Source organism: Semicossyphus pulcher, unplaced genomic scaffold, assembly GCF_022749685.1.
Source record: "Semicossyphus pulcher isolate SPU_LCO1_2020_fin unplaced genomic scaffold, fSemPul1.0.p SCAF_16, whole genome shotgun sequence".
Classification (NCBI taxonomy): Eukaryota; Metazoa; Chordata; class Actinopteri; order Labriformes; family Labridae; genus Semicossyphus; species Semicossyphus pulcher.
The window spans coordinates 7,973,007-7,992,935 of NW_027211670.1; the positions used below are offsets into that span (position 1 = coordinate 7,973,007).

The 19,929-nt window shown below is 43.3% G+C and overlaps 1 protein-coding gene across 10 annotated transcripts in view; it reads right to left on the reverse strand.

Annotated features, from left to right (window-relative positions):
- Positions 1 to 2,347: 2,347 nt before the first annotated feature.
- mrtfab (myocardin related transcription factor Ab) overlaps positions 2,348 to 19,929 on the reverse strand; it is a 50,771-nt gene continuing 33,189 nt past the window's right edge. For 4 of the 10 annotated variants that reach the window (XM_069664028.1, XM_069664036.1, XM_069664035.1 and 1 more), the window contains 17 exons: positions 19,801 to 19,866; positions 14,924 to 14,979; positions 13,463 to 13,538; positions 12,752 to 12,910; positions 11,059 to 11,225; positions 10,826 to 10,966; positions 10,549 to 10,620; positions 10,095 to 10,279; positions 9,490 to 9,661; positions 8,320 to 8,703; positions 7,222 to 8,205; positions 6,925 to 7,131; positions 6,735 to 6,827; positions 5,537 to 5,677; positions 5,311 to 5,403; positions 4,004 to 4,067; positions 2,348 to 3,909 (listed from right to left, as the gene is read on the reverse strand). In XM_069664028.1, coding sequence (XP_069520129.1) covers positions 3,344 to 3,909; positions 4,004 to 4,067; positions 5,311 to 5,403; positions 5,537 to 5,677; positions 6,735 to 6,827; positions 6,925 to 7,131; positions 7,222 to 8,205; positions 8,320 to 8,703; positions 9,490 to 9,661; positions 10,095 to 10,279; positions 10,549 to 10,620; positions 10,826 to 10,966; positions 11,059 to 11,225; positions 12,752 to 12,910; positions 13,463 to 13,538; positions 14,924 to 14,979; positions 19,801 to 19,866 — 3,626 coding nt within the window. In that variant the 3' untranslated portion in view covers positions 2,348 to 3,343. The remainder of the gene's footprint in view (positions 3,910 to 4,003; positions 4,068 to 5,310; positions 5,404 to 5,536; positions 5,678 to 6,734; positions 6,828 to 6,924; positions 7,132 to 7,221; positions 8,206 to 8,319; positions 8,704 to 9,489; positions 9,662 to 10,094; positions 10,280 to 10,548; positions 10,621 to 10,825; positions 10,967 to 11,058; positions 11,226 to 12,751; positions 12,911 to 13,462; positions 13,539 to 14,923; positions 14,980 to 19,800; positions 19,867 to 19,929) is intronic. The other 6 variants (XM_069664030.1, XM_069664038.1, XM_069664029.1 and 3 more) reach the window with 5 other exon arrangements.

The following is a 19,929-nucleotide window of genomic DNA, read 5'->3' on the forward strand; positions in this document are numbered from 1 at the left end:
GTCTAACCCAAACAACACACCATATGCCCAGGAAGAGAGAGCGAGAGGGGGGGGCGCCAGCGCTTTAATTAACCCTTCCTTCTAAGCATAATTCTTTAGGGACTCAAACAGAAGATGTGTGTTCAGAGTAACAATTTAAAGTACTAAAGGAAATGTGCCACATTGAAATGGAAAGAAAGCTAATAGCAGCCTGTTGCAACACAGCGCAAATAGTTGATTTTAACACAAGTCCCGCCTCTGACAAGGCAAATAGCCAATCCTAGTTTAGGATTTTGGGGTGGCACTTGGGATAGCCAATCAGATTTCAAGGGGGGCCCAGGCCACCCCTCTGGATCTGCCCCTGGGGACCTGGATGCTAATGCAGAGCTGGTTGTGGGTTGCCCCACCCATGCTATTGTGCGACCAAATGTTTGTACTTGGTGAGGGTACACGCAGTGTGCGTGTGCTACGCCTATTTGCGTTTGTATGGGGCCCATGGTGAGTTTGTGCCCAGGGCCTGTCGTCATGATAATCCGTCCATGCTACTCACGTAAACGTTACTACTACTTATTGCTACATTTCAAGCTAGCTAAGTTTCAACAAGTTGCCACTAAACCATGGCAGATACTTTTTACATGGCAGTGACATAAAAAAAATACATTTTCTGCACCTGCTTTAACACAAGTTTCTCACATGTAAAGAAGCACTCCCTTACAACTGAGCAGTGTTTGATTATTCAAATCTGTGGTGTTGCCTCAGAAGGGTTAGGTATTAGATGGTTCAGTTGCTCATCGGCTTTTTATTACAATCAAGACCAAACATGAAGCTCCCCATATTAGTGTATAAAGGACAACAAATTTAGATCGCGGTGTTTTGATAAAGTGAAGCAGATGATCCAAAGAAAATAAAATGATTGATGTGTCTCATCACCCAGATGTTATTTACTTCTAAAAGAGAGCTACACATACAACTATATTAGCTGCCAGCTTCTCCCACTTGGATCTATTTTTTATTACCTTATCTCAAGCCGTTTCTGGGAGACACTAATTTTCCATGTGTTTCCAATTGTCAAAGTGTGCTGAGTGCACTGCTCTCCTTCATTACACATCTTTTAATGAGGTGATCATGTAATTACATGTAGTCATTACTAGCAGCAGAGAAGATACAACTGGTTTAGAGATGTGTATTCTTTTTCAGGTGTGTATTTTGCCTTTGACAGAGGCAGTTAAGATCATGAAAATAAATATTTGGGTCACTGAAACTTTACATTGGTCAGATTTGAATAAAAATGTTAAAATAAAAGATGTTTGAATCTCATCAAACATGTAGACTTTAAAGGGGTCATCTCTTTTGAATGGATATTCACTTTTCCACTTAAACATTAAACACCCATGCAAAATATGAGAATAAGGCATAATTCCATGTTTTTCCAGAATTACATTTTTAAAAAGGTCGCCTCTGTAATGGGCCGTTCAGAACAGCTGCAGGTTTCTACATAGAACCTTGCTTTCGCTGAAATCGACCAATCGTCATTCACCGTCATTCACTTCAGGCTGCCTTCTACTAGCTTGTAGTCAAGTCATTAAGATTTCAACTTACCATTCGGATATCTTCTAAGGATTCTGGCTCGTACATATAAGGCTGAATAAGTGATCCTAGAGCAGCCATGCTTTCTACAACTTTGGAGTGACTGTGCAGTGCTGCTGCTACGCGGTTACTCCAAATACTGTCAGCCAATCGTGGCTAAGGTCTGACCTTTGAATGACAAAACGGCTTGTTCGTTTCAGGAGGAAGGAGAGGCTCTGAAAAATAATTAAGTCAAAATATGTATACAATTTTGAAAATGAAACAAACTTTACCAACGTGATTAAAAAACACGTTAGAATAAAAGAAAATTGATTGCATAGATAAAATATGCCCCCTTTAAAATGTCATTTACATGCATGCAAACAGGCAGGTCAAACATATGTTGCTTTCAATACAAAAGATTTTAAAAAGGAAATAAAATATTTTTAAAGGGTAAAATAAATATGCTTTCTATCTTACTGTCAGATATCCATCCTGTGTATGGTACAGCATTAAATGATACAATGCAGTCTAATATGAATTGATGGTATCCTAACCTCATCTACATGATGATTTCAGACAGCTGATTTCTTTACAATGGCGCCCTCTGGTGGTCTCTCCATCATCAGGATTATATCCAGCATGAAGTAACAGAGGAGCAGATTACTAATCATTTAATTAAAGTCAGTAACAAAAATAAGTAAATTATCAACATAAATAAAGCAAGTTCTATTGTTTCATATGGAAAGCTTTATATTATATATGTGATGGTGTAAAATAAAAACAGAAGCATCTTTTGAGTTTTTATAGTATGTTTATTTTTTTAACTTTTTTTCTTTAAAAAATGACAAGGTCCAAGTATTTTGGAAGCCCCGCCCTCACCCTATGTTCCCAGCCGGCGAGCTCGACTCTAAAGCAACCAGCAAAGAAAAATAGTCATATGGACAATTGATAATATACACCCCATATACAGCAATACATAGTGGTCTACCATAATGTTACCAATAATACACAACCTCCAATGAGGCTTCAATTCAAACTGTTGCCAATGATATGGTTCATTTCAAAAGCAACTGTCAACCAATGACGGTTGTGTTTTTTTGACTAGTGTGGGCGGGGTTCAGGTTGCCCTGGGAGACGGCGAGGTCACAGACAGCTGCCTTTCTTTTCACACCATCAAGGGCTCAGCTGATCAACACGTGGTGGCTCTCGCTCTGCGTCACCAGGCGGAGTAAAGATGGTGACCTGAACGCCCCCCTTTTAACCAATCAGATTCAGCATAAGTGCAAAGTTTAGGAGGCACTGACACACACACTCTGATATCAGGGAGCCTGAGTGAACGTCACTGACGTCTCAGCTCTAATCTGTCAAACCGTTTCAAAGAGTTGAAATGTTGTAAATGTGTTATTACAGTGACCTACAGTTAGAGTCCTGCTGGTTCACTTTAACCTGCCTTTAATGCAGAGCAGGACACAGGAAGTGGGATTTTACCAGCTTGGCTGTGAACCATCTGCTGGTTGGATCCCCATAGAGTTAAATGTCACAAGTCCACTTCAGTTCCAACAAGTCCTTTCTATGAATTTAACTTCTATGTTTCTTTCTTATTTCAGCTCATCCTGCATACAGTAACAGCCAGTGAACGACAGGGCAAACTGTGTTAAAGTGTGTGTGTGTGTTTGCATGTGCCAGTGACCCCCGCAGTGGTAGAGACAGCATAGAAAAGGTTTCAGTATGTGCATGAAATAAAGAGGCAGCCTGTACACAGTGTGAGCGAGCGCCTGTCAGTCTGCACGCAGGGCTACAGACACGACTCCCAGTGCAGCTGCAGGTCCGTGCTGTCCAGGAAGTCGGCGGAGAAGACGCTGGGTGGAGTGTGCGGCGCAAGCGGGGCCAGGCTCGTCCCGCCGTCTCCATCACCCACTCCCCCTCCTCCTCCTCTCCCTCCTCCGCCGCCCCCGCTCCCGCTTCCGACCATTGAGATATCGAGCCAGTCCATGCTGTCCAGGGTGGGGTCGCCAAAGTCCAGCCCCGTAGAGTGGGGCGAGAAGCCCAGGTCGGACGTGTCCATGGGGGAGGGGGGGTGGTCCAGGATGCTGGGCGTGCTCAGCATCTGGCTGTGGAGGTCGTCGATCAGCGTCAGGCCGCCGTCGGGCTCCACGCCCAGCAACGGGGTGCCGGTGGTGCTCTCCAGGAAGTCTTCCAGGCGCCCGCTGCCTGTGCACGGCTCGCCAACAGAGGGCTGAGGGGAGGGGATGAGGGACTGTGTGGGGGTGGGAGGGGAGAGGTGGAGGGGGGAAGATGGGGAGGGCGGGTCAGAGAGTGGGATGAGGGAAGGGTCTGGGTTTGCCTTGAAGCTGGGGATTTCTGAAGGAGGAGACAGAGAGGAAATTACATCAACATATAGAAGTCGACAGACTTGTGATGTTTCTTATGAATAATGATGTCATGAGTTCATTACCTCCGCTCTTCAGCAGGATGTCAAACAGGTCGTCCATCTGCTGACTGTTCACACCGTTCTCCTGCTAACAGAGAAGAACACAATATCAGTCAGTCACCAGGTACACATGTGAACACAAGCAACACAGACTTTGGCTTTGGTTTGGTTTCGCTCTTTGGTTAGCATTTTCTTTTACCTTTGGATTTCTGGTCGGACACAGCCGACATAATAATGTCGCCATCATCACATGCAGCATTTTTTTTTTCTCTAAAACAGTTGTTTCCAAACTCTACAGGGATTTTAGTGACTCCAACAATCAATTATGTGCCTGGGGCATTCTGTGTAGAGAGGGACAGCACTGAAGCTGCATCTGGGCAAGCTAATGTGTAGCTAAAAGCCCTTTTTACACTGCGACTCAGCCTCAGCGCTGTAACGAAGCTCCGCCGCCATGCAGCCTTTGGCATTTTACATTGGACCAAACAATGCTGGCGTAAAGCCGCCCCAGTGTGTTTTTACAAAGTGCTCCGTTGCGTGAGGTGTAAACAAAGCGCGTGCTTCACATACACACACGGTGCTGTTCCGCCCTGCTGGCTCCTCTGTTTACACAGCCGCTGTTTTGCCTGTGTCACTACCTCCGATGCCGGCTCAATGGCGGAACAACTTCGCCCCACTATTCCAACTCTGTGCGTTTTACATAGAAGACGGAACATAACAGAGGCGTAATAATCCCGCCTTGAACTGGCAGTGTAAAAGGGCCTACTGCTAATGCTACCACACAAGAGGGTGTGTTTTGTGTGGTCATGTTTGAAAGACCAATTTAAATGTGGTACGAAGTTTGGTAACCTCTTACCATAGAGGTTAACAAAGCATCTGTTGGCTTGAACAGACTTTTGGTTTGTGTCACTAAGAATAAAAATCAGAGTCACGTAGAAATGCTTCTTCAGTCTGAACACACCAGATTAACCTGTGTTGTGGTTTGTGCAACAAGTTTATTTTCACTTTCTATTGACTTGAAACGCTTGAGTGGTCGGTGACTCGGGGATTACCAAAAGCATTATGGGAAATGTGTCAAGTTACTCAGAATGCTTCCTTAGGGTATGTCTTGAGGTTAGACTTCAACATTACAGTCTGACATGAATGGAAAATATAATCACAGTCGCACAAAGTCAAGCCCAACATCACTGCACCCTCTCTGCCCCAAATTTTCCAACCGCCTTCAGCTCAGTGAAACGAGCACACGCCTCAGAGACGGAAAAATGGAGGAACAGACAGAAAAAAAGAACAAAACTGAAGGAGAGATGGAAAGAAAGACGAGCTGGAGGACGTACTTTGGAGCGCTGCGCGGGCAGGGAGGTGTTGGGTTTGGGAGAGGGAGGGGTGAACAGTGTGTGCCGGTCGTAAGGCAGACACACCTCCTCTCTCTGCCCAGGTGGAGTGATGAAGAGATGGAATGAAAAGAGAAGAGAAGAAAAAGAGAGGAAAAAAGTTAAGGAAGTTTACAAAACGTGGAGAACACAGAGCAGCGGAGGGAGGAGGAGGAGGAGGCGGTGTTACCTTCAGAGACGAGATTAAGCTGCTTTGGCTTTCGCTGTCGGACACGTCGTCAAAGAAAGGCTGCAGGTTGGGCGGAGCGGTGACGGACAGGCCGGGTTGTGGCACGCCGTTGGTGTCCAGGTGAAGCCCCGCCTTCTGTCCCTGAGCGAAGAGAGTGGAAGAGTGTTAATAGCCTGAACGTTTAATACTCAACTGTAATTGTCTAAGTATCAGGCTGCTGTTTCACATTTTATGTTGTTTTTAAACTGTGTTAATAGTGACACCTGGTGGCAGAAACACGGTACTGCTTAAGGGATGCAGACAGTCAAGCTGCAATTTTGCTCAAGGGCACTTTAAAATGCACTTCACTTCAAAAGGAGCCGATTGATCGTCACTCTGCACTACTGACAGCAGAATTCTGATCGTTACATAAGCTTATATTATTACATAATACAAGAAACATACAGTGAGGTCTGACATTATGAGTTTTTTGAGATGATTTAAATTAGCATAGTTTTGGACATTTATGTGATAACACGTATGCATTGGTTAATATTATCATAATATGTATATAAATACATTCAAAACACACTCATTAAGCACTTTGCAGAAATTGAAAAAAATCAAAAGCTAAGATGGAAAAAATGAAGGCAAAAGCACGGGAGGAATCAACATGCATCAGAAAACAGAAACTGATAGAGTTAAATAATTAATTAATTGACCTCAATTAATTAAATAAATGACCTCAAACTACATTTGCTAATTTTAAGTGTAGATTGAAGGGTTTGGAGGAAGATGCATCAGGTTGTAGATGCTTTGACTAATGACTTTCCTCTATGTGACTATGATCACTATGACTCACTATGTGAGTATTTGTTGAATTGTGTTTGTAACTGTTACTAGTTGTAAGTCTGAAACTTTGTTTAAATGTGCTGCTGTCTTGGCCAGGACACTTTTGTGGAAGAGATCTTTAACCTCAATAATGCTTTTCCTACTAAAATTAAATTTTAATTAAATAACATGACAGAGGTCATCAATATATAATTTATATCTGTAATTGAAGTCAGTTTGTAACCAATGACAAAAACAAATTTGTTAAGTAGTCTATTAGAAGGTTTGGGATCATTAGAACATCATCCTTTACATATGCGGCATGTGTTCATGATACTTTTCCCTAAACAAATTAAATATGCTTATTGACATATTTTTGTTGTTGTACCTTTTTGATTGGCTGGCTCACAGGCTCTGCCTCTGGCTGCTCTTTTGATTGGCTGTCAGTGCTGGGCAGTTTACTGGGAGTCGACTGCAATCTCTAAAAAGAGGAAACCAAGCAGAAAGAACAGATTAATATAATCATCATCTTGTATAATAAGCAACACAGAATAACAGCAGTGATAGTGTAACAGTACCTGCAGTGTGATGCGTCCGTTGGATTTGGCCAGCGAGGACACTCCGTTCTGTCCGTCTGTGGTGTTACTGGTGAGGGCGATTAGGTAGTGGTTGCCGTTGCTGTCCTTGACGAGTGTCGGAGTGCCGTTTGCCTTGAGGAGGTCTAACGAAATGGACTGAGTGTGGATCTGAGTGCCGTTCTGTTGGTTGATGACGACTGGGGTCACCTGGAAAGCAAAAACAAAATGCTTTTTAGTTTCAACACTCAGTTTACAACATGAGCATTTTATGTTTCTACAGCTGCTGAGACACTTTACCGGTTGTGTGGTGACGGCTGCCGTCTGCTGCCTCTGCTGATGCCTCTGCTGAGCCTTCAGCTGCTTCCTCTGCTGGATTGGGTTCCCTGCGGGCTTCTGGATCTGCACTTGAACCTGCTTGAGTTGGACCTGGTTCTTCTGCTGGCTCTGTTGGACCTGCCCTTGTTTGAGCTGGTTCTGCTGCAGCAGCTTCTGCTGACTGAGCTTCTGCTGGGCTAGTTTCTGCTGTGCTAACTTCTGCTGGGCCTGCAGCTGCTTCTGTTGGGTTTGCTGGATGATGAGCTGCTGCAGTTGCTGCTGCTGCTGGAGCAGGATTTGGGCTTCTTTCTTCTGCTGCTGTAGTTTCTGAGGGTTCGACTTTGCCTCGGCCACTTTCTGCAGCTGCGTCGGGCTCTGCTGCAGCGTCTGTTTCTGCTGTTCAGCCTGTTGGACCTGCAGCCGGTGGATCTGCTGCAGCCGGACAAGCGTCTCCTGAGAGCACTGCATCGGCTGCTCTGGTTTCTTCGCCTGGGCTTCCTCCGTTACTCCCTCCATCCCCTCCTCAGGCTCCACCTCCTTCTTCACCTTCACCACGATGCCATTCGGGAGAACAGGGGGCTGAATTGCAGAGGCTTTGATCAGAGTTTGAAGTCTCACCTCAGGGGGTGTTTTGCCCTTCTCACTTCCTGACAACACTATCCCACCGACCATCTTGCCCTGCTCCAGCTGCGACCTGAGCGTCTCCACCAGCCGCTGCTTCTGCCGAAGCATCTTGGTCAGCTCCTCGATCTGTTTGTCCTTCTCCTGCAGCATCTGGTCCTTGTCCATGGTGTCCATGGCGATTCCAGACAGCTGTTCAGAAGGCTGACATGGAGAGGGCCTGGAGAGGCTGCAGGAGCTCTGGATCTCCTCTTTGACGTTGGAGAGAGACTGCGAGCGCGGAGAGACGTTTGACGGGTGCTGAGGAGATGGGTGCAGGGTGAGCTGGGTCAGGGGAGAGCTCACCTGAATGACGACCAAACAAGAAGAGAATGTTAGGAAAGGTTCAAAAGAAAGATGTTAAATTCTTTCACAGTCTTCTTAACAAAAAGACAATTAAAAAAAATCTTATGATCTCACCATCTCCCCAAACATGTCCCCGTTACAGCTCGTCTCATCGGGACTCATCCCAGCCAACGACCTCTCAGAGGGCGTAGGTGACACCGGAGGGCTGGAGCTGGTGCTGCCAAACCGCATGACTCTTCCTGGAACCACCTGAGCTAACTTGAACCCGCACTCCAGTGGATGGTGCTCGGGGGTAGTAGTAGTTGTGGTTGGAGAGGATGTGATGGCGCTAACAGCCAAGGTTGTGGCCTGATGGCAGGGCTGCGATGTGCCATTCTTTAAAACCACTGCAGCGTTGCCATTTAGCTCTTGGTAGTTCCGGAGCCTCTCGATAAGATCGTTCTTGGTGCCTGAGACGGTCAAACCGCGTAGTTTCAGTTCCTGTTTCAGCTCAGCGACCTGGAGGATGAGAAACCAGACCAGGGCTCAGTTAGCAGGTACTGATTCAGAGTGAAAGAGAACAGATTAGCTGAAGTGTGAGAGACAAAAACAGAAAGTGTAAAGTTCGGAGGAACATAATTTGGTTTGGTGGCTCCCAAAATAGGGGCAGTAAGGGCAATTGGGGACATCCTGGCCCCCTATCAGCAGTCACATGACAACGATTTAACTTCCCTATAAACAGACATCTGCATGCTTACAGCTAACAACCTGTTCTAGATCTAAAATTCTACGAAAGCCGCTCAGCGTTCAGATTTCCTGACTTCCTTGAATGCATCGAATCGATCCGACCTCCGTTCAACAAACGAGCATTTTAAAAGTAGCTTTCTTCTCGTCTTGAGGACAGACCTGACAAAGCTTCATTTTTACTTTTTACTCATCTGCATCACGATGTTGTTATTCGGCAAACTTAAGAGCCGTTAATTAAAGTAAATCACAAGAAAAGCGGATTCTTTGTAACAATGCAGCACGCGGAAAAGGAAGTCTTGACTGGAAGTCGTTTATCGCTAACTATAGCCAATGGGATCTGAGATTGGGTATGACATTGCATGTAAGAATTTAGATTAATGATATTTAATTACTAAATTATGAGTAAATTACTAAGATTACTACATTAGTCAGCATTTTCTGACCTCCTTCAATAAAGGGCGGTGGTTTGAAAGAATTGCAAAGCTACAATATAAAACACATTGGTTAACATTTTCTTGGGAGGTTCATGTATTGCGTTGTGCTGTCTGTTCAGCTCACTTTGAAGTCATCCAGGTTGGCCGGCAGAGTGCTTGGTTTGGCTCCGCCCACAGCAGTTTGGCTCTGACGCCCGCTCCCAGTCTGGTTGGAGGCGGCGGGGGAGGTTGTTGCTGGAACACTGCGGGAGGGGGAGGGGCCGGAGTTGGTCGTGGGAGTCTGCTCACTCGGTGGCCTAAAGGAGGCGGAAAACAGGAGAGGATGGATATCGATTGGTAATGTTGATGTCTAACACTCAACACCATAACAAAAATAACAAAGAAATGTTTTGTTATTAGAATTTGACGTTTTAATGCAACAGCAATCATATTCTATAAGACACATATTTAAATGGTTAAACCACAAAAGCTAAATCAAGAAAGAATTTACATAGCATTCACATGACTTCTGCTTTTTGCGTCAGGCTCTATATACTCGCTCAAAAACCACTGATGTGGAAGGAACAAGACAAAGCAGAAAAGGTTTGAAGAAAGGCAGGAAGTCATATTGAAAACTAGAGGCAGAAATGAACTATGGGTAATAACTACTGGGTTAACACGAGGAAGAAAAAGGAGCGTGGTAAACTAGTTGAATCTTTACATTAAGCTACTAAAGTGAGTGACACTCACTTGGGAGGGGCGGGCAGGATGGTGTGGTAGTTGTAGTGCTGCTGCTGCTGGTTGAGGATCTGCAGCTGCAGGAAGAGCTGCTGCTGCTGGAGGAGCTTCGCGTAGGACGAGTTCATCTGAGGCGGACGCTCTTTGTCCGCCTTCTGGTCTGGAGGGATGTACTGGTGGTACTTCAGTTTCTTCACCTGCGCACAGGGGAGCCGAAAGGTTAACTCTTTAATGGTTTTTAACACTGTTGGATCCCAGCAGTGTGGCCCCATCTTCTACACAACTTACTGATGTTGTGTGTATTCTGGTGAAAACAAAAATGTATCTCTTCCCCTTCTAAACTCTCTTCTTGTATAATTTGCTAAATGTCAAAAATATTGAGTTTAGTGAGATCTCGTAGAATCCGATCAGGCCGGTAAATCCTGTGTCTGCACCTTTTACAAAGAAAACGAAACAATGAGCTGACCTTGGGTTTGCTGTCCTTTGCTTTCTTGGGTCTCTGTGGAGGACGGTCTGAACTCGTTCTCGCCTGAGACTGCTGACAGAAAGCGTGAGAAACGGGGTCAGGGAGGAGGAAGTAAGGAAATGAAGACATGAGGGAGGGTTAGTCAGTTATAGCAGCTCCTCAAATATAGACTAAGGTCACATTTATTCACAAGTCATCAAATGAGCAGGAGGTGCAAGTCCACAGGGAAATATGTCATGGTTCTGGGTTAAAAGGAGAATAAGAAGCGATTCTGCACCTTGACCTGTCCAGTAGAGGGGCGGGAGCTCGCTACGGTCACTGTCGTCCCATTTGTCATTTTTGCGAATGGGGAGGAGTCTGAGCTGTTCACCTGGGGAGGAGGTGGCGGAGGAGGTGGAGGACGGTGCTGTGCAAGGAACTGGGAAGATATTACTCTGGTTAATCGTGTGATCATGTTATGAATAATCATTTAAAGTTCTTTATCGTTTGCATTACATCTTGTGACAGTACCTGATTGAGGGAAATGTCCCCGTTCTGGTTGAGCGCGTCGGAGGGAGACAGCTGGGGGACGGCGCTCACAGGGGAGTCGTGATTGGTGAGCTGGTCTGGTGACAGCGCATCGCTGCTGTCTTCATCCAAAGACGAACTCTCCCCTTCAGCTCCCTTTGGAGAATCATCTGTGAGAGGACAACGGATCGGTTCAACATCCAGCTTCTCACAATGTGTGACCCAATCAAGCACAGTCACGGCTGTGTAGCAGATTGCTCAACAGCCGTGACTAATTTTAGAGAAGTTATACAACACTGTATGTCCAACAGTGTTTCAACACAGGAGTGTGTCCACACATTATTGTTGTGTCATTTCTGTTCAAAAGTTCTTATTGTATCACATCGAGCGGGATGATGCAACCTGAACGTACTGAGAAGTGTGTTTGTACACTCATCCTTTAAGAGACTCAATTACAAGAGTGTGTAGATACCTGGATGTTGTAACTGCACAGCTACAGGTGTGCTCAGATCGATCTTACATTAGATTAAGCGGTGGTGCAATCGCACACAGAGTCAGGCAGATATGACTCCAATGAATTCTGTAAGTCAGTTGAAGGTGTGCTGTGTCGTGGCTATAAAACCAGCGAGGGACAAATAGTGATTTGATGCTAGTGCAAACTACAGAAGCCCTTAGTGGACATGCATCAATACATTTTATTGATTCCTTTTTCCCGTGATAACAAGTTATTTCAGTTTTCTTGAGATCTTGACTTATGTATCTCTGTATCTCGAGATAACAACGCAGCACCACTGTCACGTCAGATGACAAGGCACAAAACGAACATAGAAACAGGCTTAACTGGTCTCATTTGTGTGGGCAGTGGCACTGTGGCATGTCCTGGTCTGTAATAGCACCGTGACCTGTTGTTCTGTTCTCAAGATCGTCAGAAAATGATCCCATGATCGCGATTATGTCAAGATAACGGGCCAAATGAATCCGTTATAACTGGAAAACCAGGTTTGTGTTCCAGAGATAACAAAAAAAATAAGTCTCCAGAAGACGACCAGAAATAACTCACAGGGAAAATAGAGTAGATAAAATGTGTATGTCCGCTAAGGGCTTCCGTAGTGAACAACTACAGTTATGTAACTACTGTTACTGTAGCTAGGTAATGGGTTAGCAAACTGTTGCTACAGGGGCTGCTGCAAAGCTAACATGCAAAGAGGACAAGAAGGCATCACAGAGCCAGCACAGCAGCTCCAAACAATGATATTCACAGCTCTTCTGCTCGGCCCCAGAGCCAGGGCTGTGTGCAAACACCAGTTATTGTTTCAGCGCACACACAGAGCAGAGAGCTAGCGGGCTCTGAGGAGACATTCGTCGCTTTAATAAAAAATTGTAATGGATCAGAATCTCACCTCTAAGTCAGGCCGATAAATGAACAATCAGTCTGATTGGATTTACAGAGTCAAAGCTGTTTACAAGTCATCCTGCATGCACAAGTGTTGTGTGCATCCCTGTGCCTGCATGCTTCTTTGAGTACATTATATAATCTTTGAATGTGTGTTAGCATTTGCCTGTATACACACTGTCCTGCACATGTGTGGTTATTGTACTTATGTTTTTGAGGACATTTAGAAAGCTGCAACACTGTCCATATATCAAGACTCGTGTGGCTGTGAATAATACGAGCGGTGTGTTTGTGTGTTTTTACCCAGTGGTGAGTGCACAGTGCAGGTGACAGACAGGATGTTCTTGTGAACCAGTTCGATGGGACCCGGTCTGTGGGAGATCTTGTCGTTGAGGTCGTCGGCCAGTCGCGCCCGCTTCAGCTGCAGCTGCTTGGCCTGCAGGGACGGCTCTGCTGACGTCTCTGTGGAGGAATCAGCAAGACAACAGGCACACGTGGAGATTTAGTCATCGGTTTATTTACATCTACAGGAGAAAACAGGATGCCACCAGGTGCTACTGATACAGAAGTTGGGTACAGACGTTTCATCCTTTTAAATACTCTGACCATTAAAATAGGAAGCTTAATTTCTGAAGATGGAAGATGCTGACATCTAAGGCCCTTTTTTTAAAGCAGTTTATGTGGCCAAGCTCAATTTAAAAACCAAACCAAAAGCAGAAGAATTGCTAATTTAACAGAGGAATTATTATGTGACAAACAGAAATGCATGATGCACAAAATCATGCTACTTCATGAGGACATTTTTAAAACCAGCCTTATTTTAAACTCACTTTAAGGGAACTGACGAAACTCCACATGTACATATGATCTAGAAACCACACATAAACCTTTAAAATGGAATTGGCCCCCTTGTGTTAAACATATGTTTCAGTTATTCAAGTAACTGTTTTTGAAACATGTAAAGGGAATTCTTCTGGGTCAGAAAGTAAAGCTCGATCGTAGGTAAAAACTCACCCTCCAGAATGTGCATCCTGACCAGCTCGGAGCGCTCAGGTCGACTCCGGATCTTCCTCTTCAGATAGTCCTCGGTCTACGACACAAACAGTAGGGAAGGTTAGCAGAGCAAAAAAAGAGGTGATCGACACAGCATCATATTGTGATATTTTGTGCGGCAATATTGTATCAATACCCAGACACCGATTATAGATATGTTATCATGCAAAATTTAAAGTAGTTTCTACACGCACAACAATACAAGTTGTGTTCAGCTAAGTGGTTTTGTTGACATGAATTAGAGGTTGTTTGTCAGAGAACTTTTGAGAAAAACAGATGTTGACAAAGTTTTCCTTCGGAGACCAAGTGTCGAAAACATGTGATGAATTCCAACATACTGTATGTTATTGAAATACTGTGGTAACATCATGTTGTCAGTCCTCGGGTGATTCCCACCCCTAGAAGGTGGATCTTGTTGCTAATGCTAACCGCTACAACTAAAAGCATCCAAAAAGCAGGTGTTGGTTGACATAAATCTTGTCAAAGATTTGCATGATGGCAGTTTTAGATGGCAGCAAGAGGTACATCTGGACTTCGGCTAACATGCTTATAACGCTGAGCAGCTCTGTTGGTCTGTGAGTAGTTTCAATTTTTCATGTATTAAGCAATATGACTATATAAGTGTATGCTGACAGGGGGATTCAATTCAGTGTTCATTTCATCAGCAGAAATCATGACTAAAATGTTTTTTCATGAGGAAGACGAGACGTTGTCGAGCTAAAAATAGATCATTGGTCATGAAAACTCTGACGACATGTATGTTTTGTTTCCGCTAAAATAATAACCTCTAAGATTTTCATGTAAATAAATGTCTGTTAAGTCACTATCTATCGTCGAATGAGGTAACACAATTAAGCCTATGGCCCACTGATAAAAGCCTTTGCATTTACAGTATATAGTATTATTACGGACTGGTTGTCTGTGGCGAAATTCGCGGAAAAAATCACAAGCGGCGCCCAGTTAGTAACGCGTTTTCCATCACGCAGCAGTGGTTGGTCTGCCAGAGAGGGTAGGCGGAGCTAAGCGGCTGCTTTTCCGGTCTCTGCAAGTGTTGCGAGTAAACAGTAATCTACTATGGCTGAACAAACAAAGAAAGAAAATCGATGACTACAGATACAACTTCAAAAAGAAGTGAAAATCCAAAAAAAGGAAACATTCAAAATTCCTTTTTTTTTGACTAAAATGTTTTGAGTTTTCGGCGACTAAAACTAGACAAACTATAAAGAGTAAAAATGACTAAAATGTGACTAATACTTGTAAGCATTTTTGTCTAACGACTAAGACTACGCTGCCAAAATGAACACTGATTCAATTCCAAGTAGTGCTTTGTAATCTGTGCTGTTCATGTATCCTGTAACCAGAAGCTCCAATAAAGCCAGCCCGGTGAGAAAGCAGGAAACCCACTTTACTGAACACACTCACCCTTGCTCGCTCCAGACTCCTCCGCTGTTCGTGAAAGGCTGCCGGGCTCTTCAGTGCTGCATGGGGGGAGGAGGGGGGGGGAGAAAGAGAGAGAGATGGAGTCAGTTCACACAGACTGATGGAAGTCGTGATGCTCCTTTCAGCAGGTGACAATGTGAGAACAGATTCAGATATAGAGGAAGACAGACTCAAAGCAGAAGTGACTGCAGGACGCAAAGGTCAGGAGTGCTATTCTGAACCGCACACTGTGATGACAGCTCAGGAGGCTGAGGGGTCACTGCAGCGTGCTGTGTGTGCATGAACAAGCCACCTGTGTTATTATACTGTAACTGCATTAGAAGTCTTTGGCCTGTTATTTTGCAGATCGAGACACCGGTCGTGTTATTACTGTTCTCTGTGTGCCGGTTACAGTGAAGCAGCTGCAGGAAGTTGTAGTCAATGGTGGCTTAGTTTAGGTAAGTTTTACGAGAGCAAATGTGCAGCGAAACCTCAAAGAAGCACATGACTTTAACCAGAATCAGAGCTTTCTCACACTTCATCAGCAATTTATTTAGCTTACTACTAAAAAGGCTTGTCACATAAACTTTGTCTGCCTATTCTTTCTTTTACTTTGAACTAAAAATATGTTTAAGCCAACTTTTTCAAAGCTTTTTTAGTGACTCTGCTTCTGACAGGCCGACTTCTTTATAGTTTGATTAATTTAAACAAAATATGCTGGCTGTGTGCTGGCTTGGTTGATAAAAGCCTGCGATGACTGTTTCAAAGGGCAACTGCCTGTGTTAATAGTATGTCTGAGAGACGACAGCTGGGAGTCTGAAGGACATCAATTCTTCATGAGCATTAGTCTGGAGTAGATCGTTAGAAAGAGAGTGGGGACTGATGGACGGACTGCTGCACACCAAAAAAAAGTCTAGATTCATCGCTGCACTCCGCCATGACTGTCTGTAATGTAGCCAGTGTATGGGCGGAGGTGTGAATGTCTGTTTGTGTGTGAGAAGCCGCTTTAAACCTAGATCATGTATCTCGTATTTTCAAAAGTAAAAGTGTACGTTATTATCTAACTTTATTTGAAGTTCCAGGTCCTACATTTTTATCTAATAATTCCAAAAAGGTTTTAAAGGGGGGGTAATATTCTAATTTCAAGCTTCATGCTTCACTCTGTTATACCTGTGGAGTAGCTTAGCATCATTTACGGTAAAAAAACCCTCACTTTTCTCACACTGGTGCTCTGTGCAGGCCCTCATGCAGCCTCTGCCTTAAACGGCTCAGACACTGTCCCTGTAAAAAACCCCACCCCTAGGAGCCCTCTTTCTATTGATTGGCCAGCAGTTGTGACGTCACAAAGTACAGCGTGTAGAAAAAACTGTGTGAAACCTTGTGTTCACAGCAGCCTGCAGACTGAGCTGATAAGCCTGGGGATTACTCCTACATACTTTTACCTACAGATATGAAACTTCACCCATCTTTAGTTTGGACATCAACATTGTAAAATTATATACATGTCTTACAATGTCAAACAGCATAATACCCCCTCTTTAAATAGGTTTAATGTCATCTCTTTATAGTAATAGCATATAAGTTAAAGAGGTGTAGCACAGTGTGTTCCAGTGAAGGTAAATGGCCAAGATCAGTGTTTCTAATGATAATGTAATATCAAGACTAACCAGACTGGGACAACAGCCTTTAACATGTAATGTTTGTAAACAGTCAACAGACTCAAACAAATGTTCCCTGTCTTTGGGGAAGGACATCAGGAGGACGGTGGCAGTTGCGATGAAGTAACACTGCTATTGTACTATTGGTGAAGAGCTGGTGAAATCCCCGCTGAAGGTGAGTAAGTGTGGACATGCTGGCTACAGCGGGGCGTCCACTGTATGTGTGACTCAGATGACTGTGCGGGGGTGGGGGGTATTCCATGTGTAACAAGCTCCTGAGGATCGGAGAGGAAGACCCACAAGCCTGCTGTGATAACCAACCGTCATGACTACAGCAGGAGAGACAACTGGTCAGCTGATCCTGCAACCAGCATCCACTGAAATAAATGATCAGGCAGGCTCCTTGTTTAGTGGAATTAATGGAAGACGGCTTAGTGCCGAAATACTGTGAAAGCAGAAGTTTTCGAAAGTCTCTGCAAAGTAGATTATCTAAAAAAACAACAATGTAAGTTGATGCCTTCTGATGCCTCTGAGGCTCTTTCACTGCTTGGTTTGTATGTTAATGCAATCTGTGTCATTATTAAGCTATAATCGACATTTTATTCTGTTTCAGCAGAAGTTAAAAATTCTGATTAAGTTGCTACACTAAGAAATCAATCCCAAAAATTCAGACATTAATGCACAATTCTATTCTTTGACAACCTCAAACCAACTAAAGAATGAGGGGAAAAGAAGCAGAAAATTATCTGGACGTGCAAAAAAGACATCGGCACATACACAGCCTTTACAAAGGTGTCAACTTTAGTGGAAACATCACCTAACACTTCTAAGAACCTCAACCCCTAAGTTCCCCTAACCTGACACAAACACTACAATCTCTACAGAATATCTCAGATACTTAAGGATGTCAAATGTCTGATTTTCAATGTGTTAAAGCCAGCAGCTCAGACATGCCTATATGTATATATATATTTTCAAGAATTACAACACAGTGAGCAACTAGTACAACTGTAAAAATAAAAATAAAAAACATGGCTGACCTCAAGACACAAGAGCCTTGTTATTTGTTCAGTGCAGCAGCTGGGAGCTGTGGTGCTATACAGTGGTTACTGAGAATAGGAGGGTGGAAATGTTGCTCATAACACCTACAGCTCGCAAAACCAGTGTGAGGATTTGAGGCTGCAGCAGAAACTGACCAGTCATCAGTTCCTAGTACTCACTGCCTCCTCTATCGCTGGGAAGGATTCTTTGAAGCACACGGTTATGTTATTAGTAATATTTTGCCTGTAATTATATACATAGTTTTTTGGAAACTTTACATCAAACATGTATCAATTAAAGTTGCTCAGAATTGAATTGAACAGATTTCTAGACAAAAGACAAAATTTGCTCATGTGATACCTTTCCATTCAAAGTCGATAAATGATGATTTATCCATCTGATCTTTTTACAGTCCTCTAACAGGCACAGAGGAAACATTCCTTTGAGTGCTAACACCATATTTTATGAATCCAATGCAAACACATGCTTCTTTTTTTTCCCTCTTCGTGTATCGTGTGCCACAGACGAGCAGTTTGAGAGTGAAATATTCCACCAGAACATGCAGATCCCAATTCAGCGGTCAGGCATGAGGTCTGTTGCATAAGGAGGACACTGGCAGATTTACTGTAACAACTAAACAGTCAAATGAGACTCGATGAAGCCCCAAAAAATAAGTACCGAGTTATAAGTGTCCACTACAGTGTGTTCTTTCCTGCCTAACTCATTCTCTTGATGCAAAGGGAGCCAGTTTAGTTGCTTAAACAGCATTTTGAGTGGACTGATTTGTTATGTAATTCCTTCAGTGTTACATGTCACCACTTACCAACAGCAGTGCTCGATTACAACAGCTGGACAGAGTCAGACTTTGAAGGACTCGCAGCAAATTTTGTTTTGCTCTACACCCCGACCGATGTGGGATTGTTAAGGCCGATACCAGTTGCGATTTGGAGGCCAATATCTGCCATATTATTCTGATACATTATATTTGACCGATATATAAGATTAGACCAATATACCGATATATTAGATTATACCGATATAGTTCATTATACTGATATATAAGATTATACCAATAGATTACATTATACCAAAATATGAGATTATACCGATATATTTCATTATACCAATATATAAGACTATACCGATATATAAGATTATACCGATATATTTCATTATACCGATATATAAGATAATACCAATATATTCCATTATACTGATATATAAGATTATACTGATATGTTATATTATACCGATATACACTAGATTATACCAATGTATCACATTATACTGATATACTAGATTATACCGATATATTAGATTATACTAATATTAGACAGGCTTTAGTTTCTTTACCTGTCAAACATTTTTACATCCAGCAATTTCCTTTTGGACAAAAAACCTCAAACTCACCTTCTAAGGGCTCATCTAGAACATTCTGTGCATAAGCTTCTCTGTTTCCTCCTTTCATTTGGAAATTACCTCTACTTCTACTACTTCATTGTGGATTAACTTCCATATTTCCTGTGTAAGGCTACATTCTTGGTGTTTGGCCTGTTTTTTGAGAGAGAGACTTCTTTGAAATGGTGATGTATTTACTGTTCAGCGAGACGCTCTAAACAGAAATGGAGGAAAATTCTAAAAAATGTATCTCCTCCTGTTGTAATGTGCGGAACTGTGAAACAGGAAGTGGATACACGAGAAGAGGAAGCTGCCCTATTTGATAACATAAAGTGGTGCAAAGACGCCACCAAATTTGACACATGCAGAACACACACAGATAGCATATGCAGATAATGACGAACAGTTTCAGCAGTGTTAATCTTTGTATTGTTGCGTAACCTGAAGTTTTTTTGATTTTAAATGCAGTATGAAGATAAAATTAACCAACATATCCTGTGTAGCAGACGAGGATTATGACATATGTTAAAGCGCGTACACACAATGTCCTACTTTTCTTTTTAAGTTCTTATAAAGAATCATAATATTAAGATCTAACATGAAACTAAATAAGTTTCTGCTTCTTCTGTTGTGTGTATTGAGCATGTGCATCACTGACTGTAGTTGTAACATAATACCTAAATGCTAAGATGGAACTAAACACGTTGTCAATGCAGGGTGCATGTTTGCAGAACACATCACATTTGAACTCTTCGGAGCATCGCAGACTTAAGGCAGACTTACGTGGCATGATCCCTTGGCTGACCAGTTCCTCTCGTGTGCGTCTCTGCAGGAGTTTGAGCTGGAGGACTGCATGGAGACAGAAGAGGTGAGGAGGAGGGGAGGGAGGAAGAGGAGAAGAGAGAGTCAGTG